The 25,610-nt window shown below is 40.7% G+C and overlaps 1 protein-coding gene across 1 annotated transcript in view; it reads right to left on the minus strand.

The window, feature by feature from the left end:
• The window catches only part of LOC126106882 (nuclear factor related to kappa-B-binding protein), a 194,237-nt gene that overhangs the window by 101,173 nt on the left and 67,454 nt on the right, over nucleotides 1-25,610 (minus strand). The window contains exons 10-13 of the mRNA XM_049913296.1: nucleotides 18,608-19,035; nucleotides 13,914-14,088; nucleotides 11,905-12,135; nucleotides 4,189-4,322 (exon numbers count right to left, since the gene is read on the minus strand). Coding sequence (XP_049769253.1) covers nucleotides 4,189-4,322; nucleotides 11,905-12,135; nucleotides 13,914-14,088; nucleotides 18,608-19,035 — 968 coding nt within the window. The remainder of the gene's footprint in view (nucleotides 1-4,188; nucleotides 4,323-11,904; nucleotides 12,136-13,913; nucleotides 14,089-18,607; nucleotides 19,036-25,610) is intronic.

Below are 25,610 nucleotides of genomic sequence, written 5' to 3' on the forward strand. Positions count from 1 at the left end.
GGGCTTTTCAAAAAGATTCTGACTTCTTAAACATGTAAGCAAAGTTAGGTATAGTTCTGACACAGAAAGTAAATACAAGAAGCTGAACCACACAAATACTGCTGATAAAGAAGATATAAGTATAAAGACTGATACATAAAGGGACAGATAATTTCAAACAATCTTATGTTGTAGTGAATGTCTCTGCTATGTTACATCAAAACCAACTTTTATTATATAGAAATTTAGGTTATTGTTTTCCAAAGAAGTTTTAATCTTAAGCAATAGATTCGGAATAGATCACATGGTCGCAGTTGACCTCTGCTTTGTGAAAAAGAGCTGCAAGTTCAACAGGATTACACTGAGGTGTCAAAAGCCATGAGATACCTTCTAATATCACATTGGACCTCCTTTTGCCTGGCGTATTAATGTGGCACAGACTCAACAAGTTGTTGGAAGTCCCCTGCAGAAATACTAAACCATGTTGCCTCTACAGCCATCCATAACAGCGAAAGTGTTGCGAATGCACGATTTTGTGCACAAACGGACATTTAAGGGACATAAATGTTTGATGGGATACATGTCAGGTAACCTGCGTGGCCGAACCATTCGCTCATGCTGTCCAGACTGTTCTTCCAACCAATCGTGAAGAACTGTGGATGGTGACACGGCTCACTGTCATCCATAAAAACTACATAATTGTTTGGGAACATGAAATCCGCGAGTGGCTGCAATGGTCTCCAAGTAGCCACACATAAATATTTCCAGTCAGTGATCAGTTCCATCGGACCAGAGGAGCCAGTCGACTCTGCGTAAACAAAGCGCACAGCGTTATGTAGCCACCACCAGCTCGCACAGTGCCTTGTTGACAACTTCAGTCTGTGGCTTCATGGGGTCTGCACAACACTCAAACCCTACAATCAGCTCTTGCCAAATGAAATTAAGACTCAACTGACCAAGCCTCAGTTTTCCTGTTGTCTAGAGGCAACTGATATGGTCGCAATTCCAGGAGAGACGCTGCAGATGATATCGAGCTTTTAGCAGAGGTACTCATATCGGTCATCTGCTGCCTTAGCCCAATAACACCAAATTTCCCCACAATGTCCTATTTCACCACAATGTCCTAACTGGTACGCTCGTTGTACATCTCACGCTGATTTCTGTCATTATTTCACGCAGTGTTGCTTGCCTGTTAGCACTGACAACATTAAGCAAATGCTGCTGCTCTTGGTTGTGATTAACTGTGTTCTCCTTGGTGAGAGGTAATACCTGAAATTTTGTATTCTCAGCATACTCTAGACACTATGGACTTCAGAATATTGAATTTCAGATGATTTCTGAAATGGAATGTCCCATGTATTTAGCTCCAACTACCACTCAAGGTTCGGGTCTGTTAGTTCCCATCGTGCAACCATGTTCAAGTTGGAAACTGTTTCACATGAATCACCTCAGTAAAAATGACAGTTCTGCCAATGCACTGCCCTTTTATACATTGTGTATGCGATACTACCACCATCTGGATATGTGCATATAGCTTTCCCATGAATTTTGTTATTTCAGCATATATCACAAGCCCATGCTAGTCTATCCTGTGTAAGCTCCTTCATCTCTGCATGGCTATGATCATTTGAGCCTGCTTTCTGCAGCCAAGACTTGGTCTCTCTTTACAGTTTTTACCTCCCACACTTCCCTCCAGTCCCAAAATGACAACTTCTTGATGCCTTGGGATGTGTGCTTTCACTCCTTCCCTCCATTTAGTCAAGTTGTGCCATAAGGTGCCCCCCCCCCCCCCTGCCCCCCGTCCCTCAATTCGATTTGCTTGCTTAATACACCGATCTTCTCTTTGGCATTCTCATGCAGTACCACATTTCAAAAAGGTTAATTCTCTTCTTGTCTCAGTTGTTTATTGTCCACATTTCACTTCCATATATGGCCACATTCACATCATTTAATACCACGTAACTCCGCTCCTGGACTTAATAACTGTCTGGGTTCTGTTGGGAATTGGGTTCACAATATTGTGAACATACATCGCATTGAGGTTAAGCCACTCACTGAGGAAATTGTAGCACAGTTCTAACAAATTGCAGAGATACTGGTGTCAGCATTTTATCCACTGTTCCAACACGTACCACAGATTTTGTATGGGGTTCAAGTCAGGTGACTTTGCAAGCCAATCAAGATGCAATCGGGTGGGAATGTTCAGAAAACCAGTCACGTATTCTTCCAGCCCGACAAATGTTGCTGTTGTTATCTTGTCGTCTTGGCCTCTTCCGAGGTGACCGCCGCCAAATCTTGATTGCAAGCAGACCCATCACAGTGTTCTCTTGTCAAAGCACAACTAAAGCTGGAGCATGAGTTGTGCACGAATAGCTCAGTTGCTAAGAGCACGACCTTGTAAGGCAAAGTTATGGCAGTGAGCAGCAGTGTGAAACATGGTTATAATATTCCAGGAAGCTGGCCATTTTGTTGTGACTCGCTGATCTTTCAAAGTGCCGCTGCGCAGTTACGCGCGTCCTCTACATGCGGCGCTGTCTGCCAGCCATGCAGCAGCAGCGCCACCTAAGCGGCCAGCCAGCCAGCGGCCGCTAGACTCTGACTCAGTTATGATTTGACTGTTAAAGTGACACACGTCTTACTCTGTTTATTTGCTCTGTGACTTTCATGTATTGCGTCGTCCTTGAAATATATTTGTTCACCATGAAGTTATAACACATTTACTTAGCTCGCACTTACCACCAATCTCTTACCCGGCACCAAGTTCCCAGCAAATGGAAGAAAGTGAAGGTGACTCCCATATATAAGAATGGTAAGAGAACAGATGCAGAAAATTACAGATAATATCCATAACATCACTTTGCTGCAGAATTCTTGAGCATATTTTAAGTTAGAACATAATAAATTTTCTTGGGACAGAAAAGCTTCTGTCCACAAATCATAACTGATTTTGAAAGGATTGCTCATTCGAAAATCAGCTTGCCCTTTTCTCACACAATATCCTGCAAACTGTGGATGGAGGGCAACAGGCAGATTCCGTACTCCTAGATTTCTGAGAAGTGTTAGATACAGTGCCCACAGCAGGCTGTTAATGGTCCGAGTGTATGGAACAGGTTCCACATATGTTAGTGGCTCAAAGGCTTCTTAGGTAATAGAATCCAGTACTTTGTCCCTGACAGTGATTGTTAATCAGATAAAGGAGTATCATCAGGAGTGCCCCTGTGAAGTGTGAGAGGACCACTCTTGTTCGCTATATATATGTAAATGATTCTGATGGACTGGGTGAGCAGCAAGCTGATGTTGTTAGTTAATTATGTTTTGCTGTACAGAAGGGTACCATTGTTGCATGACTGTAGGAGGGTACAAGACGACCTGCGCAAAATTTCTAGTTGGTGTGATGAATGTCCACTAGCTCAAATGTAGAGAACTGTAAGTTAATGCAAATGAATAGGAAAATCAAACCCAGAGTGTTAGTGATAGCGGTGTGCTGCTTGAAACAGTCACGGCGATTAAATATCTAGGCGTAACATTGCAAAGTGGTTGGACCTGGAACGAGCACAAAAGGATGGTAGTAGAGAAGACAAATGGTCATTTTAGGTTTACTGCAAGAATTTTAGAAAAGAGTAGCTAATCTGTAATATCTGTAATAATCTGTAATAAAACACACGTGCGGACCATTCTTGAGTAATGCTCGAGTGTTTGGAAGCCCCACCGGGCCAGATTAAGGGAAGACATCTTCGATCAACATCAGTGTATAATGGAAATGCTCTGTGAACTGAAATGGGAATCTCTCGAGTGAGAGAGACATTCCTTTTGTGAAACACTAATGAGAACATTTAGGCAACTGACACTTACAGATGACTTCAGAACAATTCTACAGCCGCCAACGCACATTTAGTGTAAGGACCTCGAAGACGAGACAAGGGAAATGAGTGTTTATGCAGACAACACACACATGTGGTTGTTTTCATTTACATCGTTTGCAAGCAGGATAGGAAAGTTAGTGGTACAAGGTACCCTCCACCACAGTAGCTTGTGGAGTATGTATGTCGACGTAGGAAACAACACACACACTACACTGCAGAGTAAAATATTCATTCTAGGGACACTCATTCACTGCCTGGACTGGAAGCTTTCATCTTATCCTCAAATTTAGTAAAAGTAATCCACGGGTCATTTGTAGTAAGGAGCTCACAACTGCCAGAGACTCACCTGCTCTCCAGAAGTGACGCTGGCCAGCACACCCCCTTGCTGAGATTCTTGCCTCGGGCGCCGTCCACCGGGCTTACGTGGTCCGAGGGGCTTCTTAGCCTTCGTCACACCTTGTTGTTGCTGGTGGAGTCTCTCTGCAAAAGAAATATTATCTCAGATGATCTGCCTTCTCCTTACAGGCAGATTAACTCAAATTACAATTGACAATTCCCTATGAAGAAAACCTCTGAGTCTGCAGCAGACACAAGGAAATGATCTATTGACACATAACTATCTGGGATTCTGAAAATATTGTTCTTGTCAAACACAACTGACTCTTTATTCGCATGAAGTACTGAGTGCTGTCAGCAGAAAATCTCAAGTTGCTTCCATATTTTTATATTTCTAGAAGGCTTCTGAACCATTCCTCATAAGTGGATTCTAATTAAATTATGTGCCTAGGGAGTAAAGACTCAGTTGTGTGGCTAGGGTCATGATTTCCATTGAGAAAGGTCACAGTTTAAAGTAACTAACAGGAAGTCATGTAGCAAAACTAAAGTGATGCCTAAGTTTGACAAGGAGGTGTTATAGGCCCTCTGCTATTCTTAATCTAGATGTTGATGAGCAGCACTCAAATGTTTTCAGGTGATGCCATTGTTCACTGCAACTAGTAAAATCATCAGGAAGACAAAATAATTATGATTTAGAAAATATATCTGCATGGTGCAAAAAGTGGCAATTAACCCTAAACAGTAAAAAAAAGTATGAGGTCCTCCACACTAGTTAATACAACAAAATACCTAGAGATTACAGCTACAAACAACTTAAATTGGAACCATCATGTAGAAAATGTTGTGGGAAAGGCTGTGTTTTATTTACAGAAGATTTAGAAGATGCAACAAACCTACAAGGACATGCTGGAAACTAAGGCCTTCGAATTTTTTACGTGAACACTCTTAAAGATTTTTAAATAAAATGAAGATTATACATTCTCCATCTTTATTCTTCATGTCTTCATATTTGCAGGCCTCTGCTACTAGCGGTCTCAAAGTGTAGCTTGCAACACAATGGTGAATAATGTTAACTATGTCAGTGTGTGAGAAACATCCTGCTGTAATCGAGTTTCCAATATGAAGAGTTTGTCCACATATGGAGCACCCTCTCCTTCAGCATGATAATCCCAGACAATACACGAGCATTGCAACATCTGCAATAATCCGCTATGATACATTCATATTAATCTTCCTCCATAAAGTCCTGACTTGGCCCCATCCGATTATCTTCTGCTCTCAAAAGTTAAAGACCACTCTCAAGGATTTCACTTTGATAGTGATGAAGCAATGCAGGCAGAGGTGAGGTTGTGACTCTCTCTAAAAGGCCAAGCTTCTACAGTGATGGTATCAACAAACTGGTCTCTTGAAGCTTCCTGGCAGATTAAAACTGTGTGCCCGACTGAGACTCGAACTCGGGACCTTTGCCTTTCGCGGGCAAGTGCTCTACCATCTGAGCTACCGAAGCACGACTCACGCCCGGGCCTCACAGCTTTACTTCTGCTAGTATCTTGTCTCCTACCTTCCAAACTTTACAGAAGCTCTCCTGCGGACCTTGCAGAACTAGCACTCCTGAAAGAAAGGACATGCGGAGACATGGCTTAGCCACAGCCTGAGGGATGTTTCCAGAATGAGAATACTGGCAGAAGTAAAGCTGTGAAGACCAGGCGTGAGTTGTGCTTCGGTAGCTCAGACGGTAGAGCACTTGCCCGCGAAAGGCAAAGGTCCCGAGTTCGAGTCTCGGTTGGGCACACAGTTTTAATCTGCCAGGAAGTTTCATATTAGCGCACACTCCGCTACAGAGTGAAGATCTCATTCAACTGGTCTCTTGTTGGAAGAAACACATTTGTCGCTAGGGTGACTACGTTGAGAAATAAATGTGTAGCTAGGAATATTAAAGCTGCAGATTGTTAACAACATTTGTTTGATTTAAAAAGCTACACAAAATTTTCACAGAAACAATTTGGAGGCATTACCTTCCAGCATGCCCTCATACTAAAGACAGTGCCTGTACTACACTTGTCCATCCTTTTCTGAAGTACTGCCGCATGGCACAGAATCTTTACCATATAGGATTGACGTAGAACACAGAAAAATTTTAGTGAGAAGGAATTCATTTTATAGTACCACAAAAAAAGAAGAGTGTCACGATATGATACGTGAGTTGTGTGGTAATCATTAAGACAAAGATGTTTCGAATTGTGGCGAGACTGTTTCAAAAATTATGTGACAATATTTTGTTGACTCCTACTTGCTCAGAGAGAACTGATCAACATAATAAAATAAGAGAAATCAGAGACTTAATGGGAAGATTTAGGTATTCATTTTTCCTCACATGCTATTCTAGAATGGAATGTTTGAGATATAGTATGCATGTGCTTCCATGCCTCTGCTAGACACTTGTGTGAAATGTAGATCGGTCATGTAAATGTAGATACAGATAGGAAACAAGAGTGAAAAATAATATAAAGTAAACAGCCCCTTCCTTTCACTTAATGGGAAAATCTAGATCCAACATGCAGTTTTAAAGCTTGTTCTACACTTTTCCCAGTGTAGCGATGCAAGGAGTACCAAATTTGTTATAAAGGTCACTAAATTACTCAACAGACAGTTTTTTTTCAGTACAGGTATTTCATTCATTCCAAGCAAGTATCGATTCGTGACATTGTCTAGACACGAGTTGACTGTAATCTGAATTCGTTTTAGCAAACTAATAGTTTCTTTCAGGCGATAAAAGTTTATTGATTATGAAACGAAAGTTCATGAAGTTTATTCAGAATGGGAAATGTTAATAACTAATTGCAGGCCATAATTTATATGTTTAATATGAAGGTGTTTTGAATTTTGTGTGCATGAAAAAGTGTGAAATTATGTGCGGCTTTTACTCTGAGACAAGTTATCACTTACAGAGCAAAAAGCGCATGTGTACAATTCGCTGACCTGTGCGGTGAATTTTATTTTTTGTGATTTTCACTCGAATGGAGACAAATCCAGTTTCATGTAGACTTTATGTTATTACAAAAAGAGTCATTTGGCCCATTAGGGAAAACTGAAATCTGCGCGCTCGATTTGAATTACGTTATACGCTAGTGCGTAATTGAGCTGTCCAGTGAATCATGTACAATAGTTGCAAACGCGCTTGGACTTAATGCACGAAGTTGGAAATTAATTTTGAGACAAGTGCTGATTTTGACAAAAATGGACCAAAAGTGTATTCAAAATATCAAGGTTTTGTTCTAATTGAGACACATATCACCTTGTTCATTATCTTGCTTAGCAACAGTTGTTGTTGTGGTCTTCAGTCCTGAGACTGGTTTGATGCAGCTTTCCATGCTACTCTATCCTGTGCAAGCTTCTTCATCTCCCAGTACCTACTGCAACCTACATCCTTCTGAATCTGCTTGGTGTATTCATCTCTTGGTCTCCCTCTACGATTTTTACCCTCCACGCTGCCCTCCAATACTAAATTGGTGATCCCTTGATTCCTCAGAACATGTCCTACCAACCGATCCCTTCTTCTAGTCAAGTTGTGCCACAAACTTCTCTTCTCCCCAATTCTATTCAACACCTCCTCATTAGTTATGTGATCTACCCATCTAATCTTCAGCATTCTTCTGTAGCACCACATTTCGAAAGCTTCTATTCTCTTCTTGTCTAAACTACTTATCGTCCATGTTTCACTTCCACACATGGCTACACTCCATACAAATACTTTCAGAAACGACTTCCTAACACTTAAATCTATACTCGATGTTAACAAATTTCTCTTCTTCAGAAACGCTTTCCTTGCCATTGCCAGTCTACATTTTATATCCTCTCTACTTCGACCATCATCTGTTATTTTGCTCCCCAAATAGCAAAATTCCTTTACTACTTTAAGTGTCTCATTTCCTAATCTAATACCCTCAACATCACCCGACTTAGTTCAACTACATTCCATTATCCTAGTTTTGCTTTTGTTGATGTTCATCTTATATCCTCCTTTCAAGACACCATCCATTCCGTTCAACTGCTCTTCCGAGTCCTTTGCTGTCTCTGACAGAATTACAATGTCATCGGCGAACCTCAAAGTTTTTATTTCTTCTCCATGGATTTTAATTCCTACACCGAATTTTTCTTTTGTTTCCTTCATTGCTTCCTCAATATACAGATTGAATAACATCGGGGAGAGGCTACAACCCTGTCTCACTCGCTTCCCAACCACTGCTTCCCTTTCATGACCCTCAACTCTTACAACTGCCATTTGGTTTCTATACAAATTGTAAATAGCCTTTCGCTCCCTGTATTTTACCCCTGCCACCTTCAGAATTTGAAAGAGAGTATTTCAGTCAACATTGTCAAAAGCTTTCTCTAAGTCTACAAATGCTAGAAATGTAGGTTTGCCTTTCCTTAATCTAGCTTCTAAGATAAGCCGTAGGGTTAGTATTGCCTCATGTGTTCCAATATTTCTACGGAATCCAAACTGATCTTCCCAAGGTCGGCTTCTACTAGTTTTTCCATTCGTCTGTAAAGAATTCGCGTTAGTATTTTGCAGCTGTGACTTATTAAACTGATAGTTCGGTAATTTTCACATCTGTCAACACCTGCTTTCTTTGGGATTGGGATTATTATATTCTTCTTGAAGTCTGAGGGTATTTCGCCTGTCTCATACATCTTGCTCACCAGGTGGTAGAGTTTTGTCAGGACTGGCTCTCCCAAGGCCGTCAGTAGTTCTAATGGAATGTTGTCTACTCCGGGGGCCTTGTTGCGACTCAGGTCTTTCAGTGCTCTGTCGAACTCTTCACACAGTATCATATCTCCCATTTCATCTTGATCTACATCCTCTTCCATTTCCATAATATTGTCCTCAAGTACATCGCCCTTGTATAGACCCACTATATACTCCTTCCACGTTTCTGCTTTCCCTTCTTTGCTTAGAACTGTGTTTCCATCTGAGCTCTTGATATTAATACAAGTGGTTCTCTTTTCTCCAACGGTCTCCTTAATTTTCCTGTAGGCTGTATCTATCTTACCCCTAGTGAGATAAGCCTCTACATCCTTACATTTATCCTCTAGCCATCCCTGGTTAGCCATTTTGCACTTCCTGTCGATCTCATTTTTGAGACGTTTGTATTCCTTTTTGCCTGCTTCATTTACTGCATTTTTATATTTTCTCCTTTCATCAATTAAATTCAATATTTCTTCTGTTACCCAAGGATTTCTACTAGCCCTCGTCTTTTTACCTACTTGATCCTCTGCTGCCTTCACTACTTCATCCCTCAAAGCTACCCATTCTTCTTCTACTGTATTTCTTTCCCCCATTCCTGCCATTTGTTCCCTTACGCTCTCCCTGAAACTCTATACAACCTCTGGTTTAGTCAATTTATCCAGGTCCCATCTCCTTAAATTCACACCTTTTTGCAGTTTCTTCAGTTTTAATCTACAGTTTATAACCAATAGATTGTGGTCAGAGTCCACATCTGCCCCTGGAAATGTCTTACAATTTAAAACCTGGTTCCTAAATCTCTGTCTTACCATTATATAATCTATCTGATAACTTTTTGTATCTCCAGGGTTCTTCCATGTATACAACCTTCTTTCATGATTCTTGAACCAAGTGTTAGCTATGATTAAGTTATGCTCTGCACAAAATTCTACCAGGTGGCTTCCTCTTTCATTTCTTACCCCCAATCCATATTCACCTACTACGTTTCCTTCTCTCCCTTTTCCTACTACCAAATTCCAGTCACCCATGACTATTAAATTTTCATCTCCCTTCACTATCTGAATTATTTCTTTTATTTCATCATACATTTCTTCAATTTCTTCGTCATCTGCAGAGCTAGTTGGCATGTAAATTTGTACTACTGTAGTAGGCGTGTCTATCTTGGCCACAATAATGCGTTCACTATGCTGTTTGTAGTAGCTTACCCGCATTCCTATTTTTTTTATTCATTAATAAACCTACTCCTGCAATGCCCCTATTTGACTTTGTATTTATAACCCTGTATTCGCCTGACCAAAAGTCTTGTTTCTCCTGCCACCGAACTTCACTAATTCCCACTATATCTAACTTTAACCTATCCATTTCCCTTTTTAAATTTTCTAACCTACCTGTCCGATTAAGGGACCTGACATTCCACACTCCGATCTGTAGAATGCCGGTTTTCTTTCTCCTGATAACGACGTCCTTTTGAGTAGTCCCCGCCCAGAGATCCGAATGGGGGACTATTTTACCTCCGGAATATTTTACCCAAGAGGACGCCGTCATCATTAACCATACAGTAAAGCTGCATGCCCTCGGGAAAAATTACGGCTGTAGTTTCCCCTTGCTTTCAACCATTCGCAGTACCAGCACAGCAAGGCCGTTTTGGTTAGTGTTACAAGGCCAGATCAGTCAATCATCCAGACTGTTGCCCCTGCAACTACAGAAAAGGCTGCCGCCTCTCTTCAGGAACCACACGTTTGTCTGGCCTCTCAACAGATACCCCTCCGTTGTGGTTGCACCTATGGGGTCGCTGAGGCACGCAAGCCTCCCCACCAAAGGCAAGGTCCATGGTTCATGGGGGGAAGTTGGCAACAGTGAAATGCAATTAATTAATTCATTAGAACGAGTTGTGACATAATAAGTCCCATTACACATACAAACTGTTACACGAAATTTGCTGACCACTTGAGAGTATGAGAATGATTTTATTTCCAGAAATGCCAATAAACCAGCGGTTTCAAAAGTTAAATTACTAACTGTTGTGTAACTTCATTGATTGTCCCAGGTCACAACTGAACGTGCTGTATCATGTCTCTTCACAAGAGATCTCAAGAAGCCGAGATAAACAAGAAACAAGAAGAAGACTAAAGTAGAGGCATCGGTATACCATAACAACTTAAAATAGCACAATAGTGACTTTGATGTGGCACAAAACGAGCATCAAACATTACATCAGTTTTTCTTGGACATTTCTGTGGATCACTTTGACTTACAATCTTTAGTTAGCCCCTTCACAGTCAATGGCACAACTACGTAGAGGTGCAGAGTAGGGTTGCCATATCCTGCACAGAACACATGCATAATCTGAACATTTCGTTTCACTTATTCAAACTCCTATTTGATTCTTGCAGTGTGTCTCTGAATTGTTCCATGTCTGCTGAGTAGCCTACTTGATAAGGACTCAAAACACAGGAACAATACTCCAGAACTGATCCCACTAGCATCCTGTACACAAATTCCTCATCCAACAAATTTTAGTCTTATATTCACCTTTGTTAATATTTTCCCATTCCATGCCAATTCGTAGCATTCCCCCTAATGATTACATGATTTGATGTACTAAAAATATTCAAGGTAAATCATGTAATAATATACTATCAAGTTCTTTCAGGAATTATCTTTCAATCGGCCACATTTAAAGAGAGATGTCGTTCATTATCCAAAGCAGAAATGTTGTTCAAGTTTTTCTGTATTTCCTTGTCCAACAACGATACTTTCCTGTAAACAAAAGCACTGAGCAAATAATCTTATTGTACTGCTCAGTCTATGTGATAAATCTTTTAAATATTGTACGGGAATTTCTGGCACAAAGCGAATAACCTGGAAGAGAAGCTAACAACTCACTGAACAGGAGAAGGGATATTCATGAAGCATAAAATGCAAAACCTGTTTATTCCAACACCAAGTGGAGCTCTGGCACGAAGATATAAGAAAACATACCAAATTCCTGCTCAGAGCGGCCGCGGTGTAAGTATATCCAGATCTTCCGCTTGGTGTCGTACTTGACACAGGGGTCCGGCTCGTAGTGCAGGCGGTCGAGTGCCCCGCTCACCACAGAATGCAGGTAGTTCTCCTGGGCAATCGGAGCCAAGTACTGAGAGTCACGCAGCAGCTCACAGATGTCGGAGCGCGTGCCCTCGCCGTTGGGCAGGCGGGCCGTCGCGTCACGCACTGTAAGGTGGTGACACACGAGTAAATGGTGAGTGGCGCGAGTGAAGAGTAGGCTTCAACTGTCACTTACTTCATTGTAAACAGTCTTATGCCAGAATATAAATTATAAAAACCTGCAAGACAGGCAAGGATATAAATATATGCGATCGTATCTAAATTGTGATTAAGATCTACATCTATCTAAAATGGTATTCCTTTTTCCTACATTAAATGTATACTTAGAAAATATTAAGAAAATATGAATAAAACGTTGAAACACAAATATGAGCTGAAAGTTGTACTTCATTCATGACATGAGATACAGGTGAATAAAGTTTAAGTTTCATCCTTATATTGTATCGCTATGAAACTCATAACAACTATTAAACTATTTAGTTACACAAATTAGTCACCCTCAAGGTAGCACTCGTGTACAGGAAGGTAAGTTTTAAAAGCTAATTCCTTTAGAGAAATCACTTGCTGCAAGTAATGTAAACTACAGGTCAAAATATAGGAAGTGGCAGCAGAAGAATACACATATGAAGGTATTTAAATTTGCACACTTTCGGAGCCAGTGGCTCCTTCTTCTGGCAGAAGGGTTGAAAGGGAAGGAAGAGGGGTGACAGAAAAGGACTGGCGAGGTTAAGGGAATGGGGAGAGTTAGAAAAAGTCACTCAGATCCCAGAGTTCTGGCCATCTTTTCCGAACTCTTCCCATTTCCTAAATCTCAGCAGCTCTTTTATTTCACTCCTCTTCCTTCCCCTTCAAACCTTCTGCCACAAGAAGGAGCCACTGGCTCCGAAAGCTTCCAGATTAAAATACTTTTATATGTGCATTCTCCTGCCACCAATTAGTGAGTAGCTTTTTTTATCTATCCAATTACATTATATTTTCAAAAATTGACTATTTTCATTCACATACAGGAAGTGTTACATTTAGGAAAATTATGCTTGATTTAAGTGTGAAGTCACCTATTCTAAATTCTATTACCAGTCTGTTGTTAGCAAGCAACACAAAGAAAATTAGCATTAATTTGCGATGACTGTCAACAGCAAAACTATTTCAATAAATACAAATCTCACAGGTAATTCAGAATGTCGATGTCGTTATTTGTTTTGCAATTGAAATTTAGAAAACTGCTGAGAGTGGAATTTTGGGAAAGTACAATAATAGTTTAGTTGAATTTACTTGTAGATACTCTGTTATTTCAATGTAATTCCTGATCAATCAAAAGTTAATGATTGTTCTTAAACAAAGTTATAAACAATTAGCATATGATGTGTACTCACTGTAAACACTTTACCTCCAATGTTCAACTATTAAAGGTACCTTTAAAATACTTTTATATGTGCGTTCTCCTGCCACCAATTAGTGAGTGTTACAGAATGAGTCAAACAGAGGTGAGAGCAATCCGTTAAATTATACAATTGTACCTTCTCATAATGATAACAATTTTTATAAATTGTGTTTTATTTGACTTTGCAGTCGCACTGAATGTTTTAAGCAGCAACATATTTGCCATTGACTGCATTTACAATAAATGTATACAATCAATGGCAAAAACGTTATCATTTAAGAAATTTATAAAAATGTTCTGATTTCTTGATATATCAACTCTCAATTCACAATTTGCTCAAAGAATCACTTATAGTGATGAAATCATAACAAAGGGAGGAGGAACAATTTTTTCACAGAAATTTATGATCAACTAGCACTAAATGATAGAGAAAGACTGAATCGGTAAAGAGAATGGAACAAAATCTCCTCCCCCGTAACAGGTAACAGTCGCCAGTACTTACCGAGTGCTAGGATGGTGACAAAATTTGGCCTCTCACCAACTAGCAGAGAATGCCCTCGTGGCTTGTTGGGCCCAGCACTCTGATTGTAAACTCCCTTGACGGGGCCCACAACAGATTCGTAACCGTGCATCCGAAAAGTGAAAGCTTTGTGAGGATTTTCATACCGGCGGCGTTCCTGAGGCACAAGTAAAGAGAGACCATCGGATCAATCAGAATGAATATTGCTGGGAAAACAACGTAATTAAAAACCCTCCCACAGAAGTTCAAATTTCAATACTTCAACTAACTTGACTTTCAATCTGAAATATAGTACTACCTACTTTTTATTTTATTTTTATTTATTTACCTTTTTAATTTAAAATTCTTTTCACAGGGAATAATAAGAATTACACATTTCTATGCTGTAAATCTCAAGGTCATTTTAGTAGCAAACTGTGATATAAAAATCAGTGCAAATGGCTACCCACTTTTAGACTAATTTAAATTAGTTGGCATTCAATGTTTAAGGTCACTGTGACAAGCACTGTCTGAAGGCATTAATCACAGAACTCCACTTTACTGCCTCCATGTACTACAAAAATTATGTAATAAATCTGAAATTCATTTATGGTAAAGATATCTATAATGTCTTTAAGCATATAAAAAATATGGATAGAAGTTATAGTTTTCTCTTCCTTGAAATAAACAAAACTTTTACGGCCACGAAAATTTGCAAATCGAAAACTGGCAGGCACGGTGCTTTGGGTAAATAAAGTGGCAACACAACTGGAACCTATCTGCATGCCTTTGGCTTATAGCTGTGTAGTTGTTTTCATTTTGTGCACAATATTTTGCCCCACATGTCTTCTTCAGGTGATGTGCTCCCTACCTCAACTGCAACCACACTGTGGACTATTGTTGGTCTCACGTTGCTATTTACAGCCAAGTTTCAGTACTGGCACCCACCGCAACCTTTGATGCTCATTTGTTTCTTCAGATTTCACGCTGTATTTCACTAAACAGACTTTCTCCCGGCATTTTCACCTGCGGTAGATGAGTTGGCCTGTGATATAGTAAGAAATTGGGAGCCAGATTCTTATTTAAAGTGATATGCCCTTCACAGTGTATTGGGATTTCCAACATCTTTATTTCAATAGATTCCGTAATTACGATGTCCCAAGAGCTTCACATTTGCACACTTATACTATAGTCTAAAATTACTTGATAATTGACACTTCATACACTTGGAGCCGTCTTCCTCCAGTCAGAGAGCTCAACATCATGCCCGAACTGTCCACTGTTGCCAGTCATAACAAATGGTCAGTTCACTTCCAATTCATTTCATGGCTTTTTTTGTGATGTGTTTGGACACTGAGTCCTGGGTCTGGCCCTTTTAATTTGCATTTCATCAGACATGATAACCATCCAACAAAGGACACACATAAAACAATGGTAACTAAATATGGACATTTTATACACAGAATTAGCCAAAAACTACTGGATCCTCTTGCAAAAGACACATATTCAATTATCATCATCACAGAGATTGCCCTACAAGAAATAAGCTTCATACAACATTCCATAAAGTCAAAGTTTTTGAAAGCACCAAACCATTCTTGCAACTGGTTCTATATGAGAATTAACGTAACACCAGAATAGTAAGCAGTGCTGTAGCACAATAGTTAAGTTTCAGTATCAACATGCAGTATGTCGCGGGTTCAAGTCTTGTCAGTTAATTTTTTTATTATTTATAAATATTTATACAAATGACTCAGATTATTATTATTATTATTATTATTATTATATTCAAGTAATTAGTTTAAATGTTATTTTTATTTTTAATCTTTTGTCATATAATTTTCGTCATCAGACTGATTTTTTTTATTTGCTCTTGTTTTTTCTTCCTATCATTCTTTTTTCATTTGGAGTCTGTTTGTGTCACTCATAACGTGGCAGAGTATCAACCAGGATTACTCAGTGATTGGTATTGCATCAGCTCACATAGCCAGTATAAGGGTAATTTCAGGTAACTGATGAAAGTGGAAAGTTCCGGTTTCACCTTTAGTGTTGAAACTGTAATTTTTCTGTATTTCATTTACTCAGGGAGATCTGTTTTCAATAATCGCCGTGAAGAAAGTGAGCGTGATTAATAGTTCTGCTGCAGGTTGTAGACTGCTGTTTTCTCAGATACATTGTACATCACAAAGTTGTGGTTAGATTAGGACACGAGTGTAAATGTGTCATTTGCTGCAGTTCAGTCATTGGTCACTTAAAATCAGCTGTGAACAGAGTCTCTCAGGTTCCCACCATACTTGCTGGCAGCTGCTCCCAACATCACTCTGCGTTACATGAACAGCACTTCAGCACTTGTGAAGTGAACTGTCACATTCGCATGTCGCCTTTAATCAGACAGCAAGTGATGTGGCAACACTTAATAATACGTGACAGATGTCAACTGTAAAGTAATTTTATGCAGACTACAGTCTCATCTTATTCAAACCAGTGTTTAGGGACAGCTGATTTGCTTGCCAGTTCTAGATAAGTGAGTTGCTGATATACCTTAATCTGCCTTGACTATTGTAATAGTCTGTCCCACATAAGACATGTCGCATTCAAAGGCTGCAGCGGGCACTGGAAGTTTAATTCAGTTATTAATATTGGTGCAACCTCAACAATACTCAACTGCTGCTAATGCTGATTAAACATCTAAGGGCATCAGTCTGCTACTCATCCCCCAGGACGGAATCAGTGTACCTCCTCTGGCTGCACCTAGATTAAATCCTATGTGCAAGTGTGAGAACATTTTCTAAATGTTTGCATAGTGTGTATCTGAGGCTGGGCGTCAGCACCAGCCTGGTAATCATGTAGTGAGATGCAGAAAATTGCCTAGAAACCATGTCCAGTCCATCCAGATCATCTACATTCTTTATTAACTGGATGCAATCCAGGTGACGTAGTCTCGTGGTAGCGTTCTCGCTTCCCAAGCACGGGGTCCCAGGTTTGATTCCTGACGGGGTCAGGGATTTTCATCTGCCTCGAGATGACTGGGTGTTTGTGTTGTCCTCATCATTTCATCCTCATTCATGAAAGTGGGGAGACTGGGCTGAGCAAAGGTTGGGAATTTGTACGGGCACTGATAACTGCACAGTTGGGCACCCCCCAAACCATACATCATCATCATCATCATCAATCCGAGTGAAGCTCTTTCCCTCATATTGCAAAAGTGGCACGTTAATGAACTTGGGTAACTGTGTCGTCTGTACAATATTTAACAGTTCTGGGAGAGGACAATACTTATGTAAAGGAAATCACATACTGCAAATAATTCTGAGCACTGCTGCAGCCTTTGGAGTTTTTATCAATTAGGCACAACAACAGATTTCAAACGAATTCAGAGATGTGCTGCTGGAATCATAAATGGTGTAAGAAATCATAATGGTGTAAGAAAACTGTGGGGGGAGCTTAAACGAGAATACTTTGAAGAAACACAACATAGTTTTCATGAAACACTCTTGGGAAAATTTATATGAGGATTATTTGGTAAGTAAGATCAGATCGGTTGCAAAATGGAAATCACACTGAAAATCTAATTAAGCTTTTCACTGACGTGCTGGGGAGTGTGTCTAGTGTGCCTGCCGATCACGTCACATTATTCTTTTCAGTTCTGAGCACACTGTGAGTGCATAAAGATGCCTAGAAAATATAGTCTCCCTCCAACTATGATTGCTTGCTGAGAGATTTCATCTGGTTTCATGCGCCCCCACATTACGTAGCTGTCACACTTCCCTCTTCACGACAGTTAGTGACCATACAATGCATGGGCCATGAAGACACTCCTTTAGAGTTTTTGAGGGGAAGTATTTGATCACCCACCATACAGCCTGGGCTTGGCTCCCTACGATTTTCATCTCTGCTAACACGGACGGCTGGTGATGAAGATAAAATTCTGGCACAGACAATGAGCTGTTGACCAGTATTAAGTAATGAAAGATAGCGCAGGCCTTCTATGATGAGGGTATTGGGAACTTGGTATAACATTACCACAAATGTCTAAATCAGAGTGGCAATTGTGTAAAGAAGTAGCTGGAAGGTGTAGTTAAACGTTGCAAATAAAACATTTTTAATTTTCACTTTGGTTTCAATTTCACAATCTATTGGACTTTACTTTCCAAATAACCCTCGTAGGGCCTGTATTTTGAGAAGACCGTGCACCCATTGTGGTGCAATCGTATATTTCTCGTAGGGATCACAAGGATAAGAAAAATTACGCCACAAACAAAATAGAATCTGCAAATTAAACAGGAAAGAACAATGATAATTTTGGAACACTGTACCATACATCATGCATTCTGCAATGGCTTGTGGAGTATATAGGTAAATGTATATGTGCGTTGGAGACAAGGCAATGAGAACATATAACAACACAGCAAGCAGCCCCTGAAGAAGATGATGACAAGGTCGGTTGTCAAAATATTGTGTATAAATGGATTAAACAACTCAGTTTCACACACAAAAGCATTCCATCCAATCAGTTGTGTCGAGGAAAATGAAAAATCAGAGTGGGACACAACAGTGCCTAGCTTCCTTGTGAGGAACAGTCCAATCATCTCACTTCCAAGCACGAACTAATCTGATTACAACAGAAGCACAATAGAAAGCCCAAGCAATTTGCAGTTTTCACTCAGTACTATTCGGTAATTGTGCCTCCAACCGACCTGTTCCCGGTAGATCTCCTTCTCGGCAGCAGTGCTGGGCCGCACCGCCCAAGTCGTGGGGCATCTGGGCGGCGGTGGAGACTGTGCGCGGTCGTCGTCATCCGTGCTCTGCCCCGGCACCTCGCCGCCGTCTCCCTCCGAGGCATCTGCCACCCTCACGTGATCTGTCCCCGTGCTGCCCTTCTCCCTCTCCCTCTCCCTCTCCCTCTCTCGGCCGTGGTGGGAGTGCCGCCTCCCGCCAGGTCCCCCGTGCTGCACCGGGGGCGGTGGCGGCCGCGGCCCGACGGCTCGCATCTCGTCCCGGCGCAGCAGCCAGTGCTGGCAGAGTGGCAGCAGGTGGGAGTCGGAGTCCCTCCCGGCACCAATCCACTGGTACGCTTGGTTCGGTTTGCGTTCCAAATACGGCACAAATTCGTCTGGCTGAAAATCTGCAGGAACAGTGACAAAAGATCGATAAATTGATTACGCAATTTGAACACATTTACAGTTTTTAAAAGAGAATTTTTTCATACATTTAGTGGGTATTTAGGGGTGTCAGAATACTACCACCACAAAACATTCTCTGTGAATAGTGCTAGCTGCACAGCTTCAACGTACTTAAAGAACACTATCACAGAACCACCAACAATGTTGTTTGTTGTATTTATTTATCAACACTCTGTTTTGGTAAGTGACTATCTTCAAGTCACCTACATACACTTACCAACATTCAAAGAAGCGCACCCAGAGGGAACAAAGGTACAAACACGAAACTTTGCAAGCAAGTACACTGAGATCCGATATGTAAATGATCCAAGTATGGTGCCAATGCACGTGCCCACAGAGCCTGCAGTGATATTGCAATCGAGCAGAGGTCCCTATTTAAGTAGCGGATAGTGGACGAGTCATACATGTGATGATCACATCCTGACTTGAGGAGGACGTCAACAGGCACAGAATGCCAGGTAGACATGTCAAATAACATCTCACAGCTATGCCAATTTTTTAGGAGGGTTTTAATCATCATCATGAAAACTGCTGATTAGTCAACAAACTGTGTGGCTCACAAGTTTGAATGTTCGAAGTGTTCTGCCAAACAATGTTGGGAGCAGTGGACATGAGATGGTACCCACATGTGACGTACCAGGTCTGGAGCGACCAAGGAGACAACACCGGAATGACGTTGACAGCCACCGATTGGAAAAACGTGGTGATTAGTGCTGGATCCCAAGTCTTCTTTTGGGAACAAATGATAACTGCATACAGGTGCAGAGACAGCCTGGGGAAAGGTACTGTTCAACCCACGCTGTCACACACCACAGCGCTCACACAGCCAGAATAAGGGTTTGGGGGGACCATAGCCTAAGATAGCCGGTCCCCTCTAATTGTGGTACTTGGAACCTTAACAGGCCACCATTATGTTGATGACATTCTTCAATGCCATGTAGGACCTATCCTACATGGTCTACCAGGAGCAATTTTCCAGCAAGATAATGCTTGTCCACATACAGCTCAAGTTGTTCAAGACTTCCTACATCACATTTTGTCTCTTCCAAAGCTGGCTGCTCACCAGACTTGTTATCCTATGGAGCACATGTGTGACCAGCTGGAATACCAGATGCTGCTTTATCTCTCTATACATGATTTTGGAAGGGACTGTTCAAGATTTGTGGAACATCAGATGTCTAATCAACTCCATCCCGGACCTCGTCACAGGATGTTTTGCAGCAAAAGGTGGTTCAACATATTAATGATGTTGCACTGTTTTTGTCTACTTGTGCATATTGATTTCGGGATCAAGTCAATCTCTCATCTGTACCATTAAGTCTAATAAATTTCAATTTGACCGAATACTCTCATTTTGGCGCACTATTTAAAATGTTAATGAATGTATAAACAGAGAGGTAAAAGAAATAGTATATGCCAAAATAATTAGAGTGAACTATTGTGTCTAGCAGATACTTACATGTACCAATACATCAGGTTAAAAGAAGATCCCTTGGCTACAAGTATGTAATTATTACTAGCTGTAGTTTTTTATGAAACGTTACATTATGAAAACGTTTTAACAAGGCTGTGTTCATAGAACATTTGCAACATGAACTGACATAATCTTTTCGTTATGTAAGCAAAATTGTATACGGTGGAATGTAATATTGGACAACATACAATTACATCATTCTAGCATGTATGTTTTCAAGGCTTCATGGTCCATGTGGTTTCCTCTGTTTTATTTGTTTTGTCAGTTTTATTCATTGGCCACAACCAAGAACATAGGTATTGTACATTATGCATCTCTGATGAAGCTACAACCAGTTATGCCAGCTTGTAGCAAAACAGCTGCTTTTGTACGATAACAAACATCAGCTGATTCATTCGTCAGATTTGCTGAGACAGTATGTGGAACAGTGCAACGGATTGTCAATTTATGCACTTAGAGATGGATAGAAAAATGTATAAGACAATGGCTACAGATACTGACAGCTACTCTTGTTACGTTTTTCCACACCTACGACATGCAACTCCAATTGTCTAGTCATTTCCCTAAGTCAAGTCCTGTGTTGTGCACTGCTGTTCCTGTAGAGGGCATATATAAGCAGGTGGCCCGAATCTCGTGTTGTTCCATTCTCGTAAGATACATCCTCATTTGAAGGATAGATGCCCATTTTGCATGTCGGTCTCACAATGGGGGATGCACATCCTATGAGAACTGAGTGATCTCCAGACAGGACACTAGTAGGACCCGCTGTGAGGTACCGTTTGAGTGTTTGGCATCCACATCAGGTCGGATTAAAAGAAGACTTCGAAGCAATTCAGAATCGAGCCGATAAAGACGTTACCGGTACGTTCAAACAACGAGCAAGTATTATGGAGATGTTATGGGAACTCAAATGGGAATCACTGGAGAGAAGGCAACTTTCTTTTTGAGGGGCGCTAGTGAGAAAATTTAGGGAACCAGCATTTGAGCCTGACTTCAGAACAATTCTACAGCCCCCCCCAACGCACATTTTGCATAAGGGCCATGAAGATAAGATTGGAGAGGTTAGGTTTTGTACAGAGGCATACCGACTGTTGTTTTTACCTAGTTCTCCTCATGAGCCAAACACAAAAGGAAATGACTAGTATTGGTACAGGATACCCCATATCACACACCATACAGTGGAATGCCGAGTATGTATGTAGACGTAGATGTATATGCAAATGTAGACTGTTTCCCGGGATTAGCTCTCCCTTTGCAGGGATATGTGATGGCAGCTTATTCTTCTGTCTAACGACACGGTTAGACTCCAGTGTTCCCTCCAGAAACTGAATCCTAGTGATGGAGCTATTTCTAGACTTCAGGCAGCTGACTACAGTTTAATGAACATGCAGCAGATGGTGTCAATTCATTGGTCTGCTTCACCCCCTCGACATCGTCAGCAACGGCCGTTCTGACAGTGGGGGGGAGCTATGCAAAACAGTCAGTCATTCAGGTAGTCTCACTGACTACAATGTCGTTTTGCTTGATTGCACAGGTTCACTTCACACAGTTGAGGTGCACTCTGCAATGTCACATGCAAAGCAAGAGTAGAAATTCTCAGGGTATGACAGCTAGCTCCCCATGATTTAGATGCTCAAGGTGATAATAACTGTGTACTTGTCACCAAGGAAACTTCCTTCAGCATGATGCAATGTGTGTGCGTTTTCCATTTTGGAAGATGACCTTTTAGCTGAAAGCTTAAATGTATAGCAGTCTTTCTGTTGTGCCCTCTGCGACTCATTGTCTCCTCTGTATGGTGAGCACCGATCTATCATTTTCATAATATTGATGATATTCCATCCTGGACTTTCCACGGTTTGATAAATTTCTTTGTGATGGAAAAGGTTCTGTCCTCAAATTACCACGCTTTTAGAAAGCACCACTAATGCGAAATTCGGCTTGTCCTTTTCTCTCACATAATAACCTACAAGCCATGAATGAAGGGTGACAGGCAGATATCATATTCCTATATTTCCAAAAGTGGTTTGACCTGCTGTCCCATTACAAACTGTTAACAAAGGTAAGAGCATATGGAAAAGGTTGCCAAATATGTGGGCGGTTTGAAGACTTCTGAAGTAACAGAAACCAATATGCTATCCTCAATGGCAGGCGTATCGTCAGGCATGACCCAGGGAAGTGTGATAAGACCGCTCTTACCTTGTTCTCCCCCCCCCCCCCCCCCCTCCCCATCTTTTTGAGTCATTAGTCTTCTGACTGGTTTGATGTGGCCCGCTACGAATTCCTCTCTTATAGCACTTACAACCTACATCCTCAATTATATGCTGGATGCATTCCAATCTATGTTTTCCTCCATAGTTTTCATGCCCTAGAGCTCCCTCCAGCACTATGGAAGTTATTCCATGACATCTTAACTGATGTCCTGCCACCCAATCCCTTCTTCTTGTCAGTGTTTTCCATATATATGTCTCCTCAATGATTCTGCAGGAAACCTCCTCATTCCTTACCTTACCAGTCCACCTACTTTTTGTTCTCTATGAATGTAAGTGATCTGATGGACTGGGTGAGCAACAATCTGCAACTGTTTGCTGATGATGCACAGGTTTACTGGAACGTATCATCACGAAGTGACTGTAGAAGGATACACGACAACTTCGACAAAATTTCTAGTTGGTGTGATGAATGGCAGCTAGCTCTAAATGTAGAAAAATGTAAGTTCATGCAACTGAGTAGGAAAAATAATCCCGTAATGTTCAAATACAGCATTAGTAGGGCGCTGCTTGACACAGTACATCAATTAAATAGCTGGGCATAATGTTGCAAAGTTATACGAAATGGAATGAGCATGTAAGAACACTAGTAGAAAAGAGGTATGACTGACTTCAGTTTAGTAGGAGTATTTTAGAAAAATGTAGTCCACCTATAAAGGTCGAGCACCACAGCCACAGTGGCGCGATGGCATACCGAATTGGCATTCCCACCTGGAAGCAGCAGATGCTAGCGGTAGCCAATGACCGGCAGCCACTGAGATTGAGATATGGGTGGGGACCCACTGAAAAGCATTTCAATGTGCACCTTGGAGACAGGTTCATTCGTCAAATAGCTCATAATGGTGACTTAGAATATGCAATTGCAGTACACATATTTCAAACACTCTGTGAATGTTTGTCAGTGAAACAATCAATACTCAACTCGATCTCTAAACTGCCACTGACATTATCATAGCAACGATAGACATAAAGCCAACACACACCCACCATAGTGGTACAAGTTTACATGTCTACCAACAACATGGATGATGAACAGTTTGGAAGAATGAATGATAAAATAAAGAAATATAATCAGATTGTTAAAGGAGACAAACATTTTAAATGAAATGAAAGACTAGAATTCGGTAGCAGGGATAGAAAGATGAAATAGGAGAATATGGGCTAGGTGGAGCCGCCTGGTACAATTTTGCACAGAGAATAATTTGATCATCGCTAAACTCTGTTCAAGAATCATGAAGGAAAGATGTGTACATGGAATACAGTAAACTTTTCAAAACCAGATTTTAAATTCTAAGGCGTTTCCAGGTGCAGATGCAGACTGACGATAATTTATTGCATATTACAACGAAAGAGACAGCTATATGGAGCAAATTAAGAGATGAAACCTGAATAAGTTAAGACCCATAGGTTGTCGATAATCTTAAAGGGATAATTAGGCAATGATTGATTGAAATAAAGAAAAACAAGACAAATGGGTATCTTTGAGTGAACCTGAAGTGAGAGCAGCAGAAGATATAAAGGGGAAAAAGGTACAGTAGAAATTCTTGCACGATGGGTTGGGTTGTTTGGGGGATCAGACCAGACAGCAAGGTCATCGGTCTCATCGGATTAGGGAAGGATGGGGAAGGAAGCCGGCCGTGCCCTTTCAAAGGAACCATCCCAGTATTTGCCTGGAGTGATTTAGGGAAATCGCGGAAAACCTAAATCAGGATGGCCGGACGCGGGATTGAACCATCGTCCTCCCGAATGCGAGTCCAGTGTGCTTTGCATGATGTAATGACTTCAACTGACAACAGGAGAAAATATGAAAAAGAAGTAAGCCGAGTAGGAAGTAGGAAACACCAATGTCTAAAAAATTATACTGTCAGAAAGTGCAAAATCATAAATCAACAAAGCCTTTACAATTCAGTTGGAAAAGGTAGAGGCTGCATCTAGGACAATTAAATTAATAAAAAGCTTTGGAACAAAGAAAAGCAATTGTAAGAATATCAACAGCTCAGATGGCAAGCCAGAACTAAGCAGAGAAGAGAAGGCTGGAACGTGGACCCAATATGTGTATGGGGGCTAGGGGAGGGGGGTCTATACAATCTAAACTGAGCACAATGTTAGAATCCCATGAAATGTGTGATCACGCGACGCAATACTGAAAACTATCTTAGTCGAAGACCATCATTTATGGCATTTGTAGATTTACAGAAGGCTTTTGAGAATCTTGACTGAAGTACACTCTTAGAAGCTCCACAGGTATCAGCAATAAAACACAGGCACACAAAATTATTTACAGCTTGTATAGAAACCAGATAGTAATCGTAAAACTTCAAGGTCTTGAAAGGGAAGTAATAGTTGAGAAGACAGAATTAGAGACCATATAAAATGTAGGCTGGTAATAGCAAGAAAAGCACTACAAAAAAAGTTGACACCAATTATAAATTTAAGTGTTGGGAAGTACTGTGTGATTGTGAAGTGTGTATGTAAGTGGAATAAGTACAATAAAGAGTTCTGTCAAGAAGACAATGGATGCTTTCAAAATGTAGTGCTAAAGAAGAATGCTGAATATTACATATGTAGATCCTATAACTAACGAAGAGGTACTGAATCAAACTGAAGCGAAAAAGTAATTAATGGCACAACTTGTCTAAGAGAAGCTGTTGGTTGACAAGGATGTATTATGAGGGATCAAGAAATCATTAGTTTGGCAATGGGAAGCAAAATTAGATATACGATGCAGTAGTTCGATAGAGATGAAGAAGATTAAACAGAATAGACTACAGAAGAA

This window comes from Schistocerca cancellata, chromosome 10, assembly GCF_023864275.1.
Source record: "Schistocerca cancellata isolate TAMUIC-IGC-003103 chromosome 10, iqSchCanc2.1, whole genome shotgun sequence".
Classification (NCBI taxonomy): Eukaryota; Metazoa; Arthropoda; class Insecta; order Orthoptera; family Acrididae; genus Schistocerca; species Schistocerca cancellata.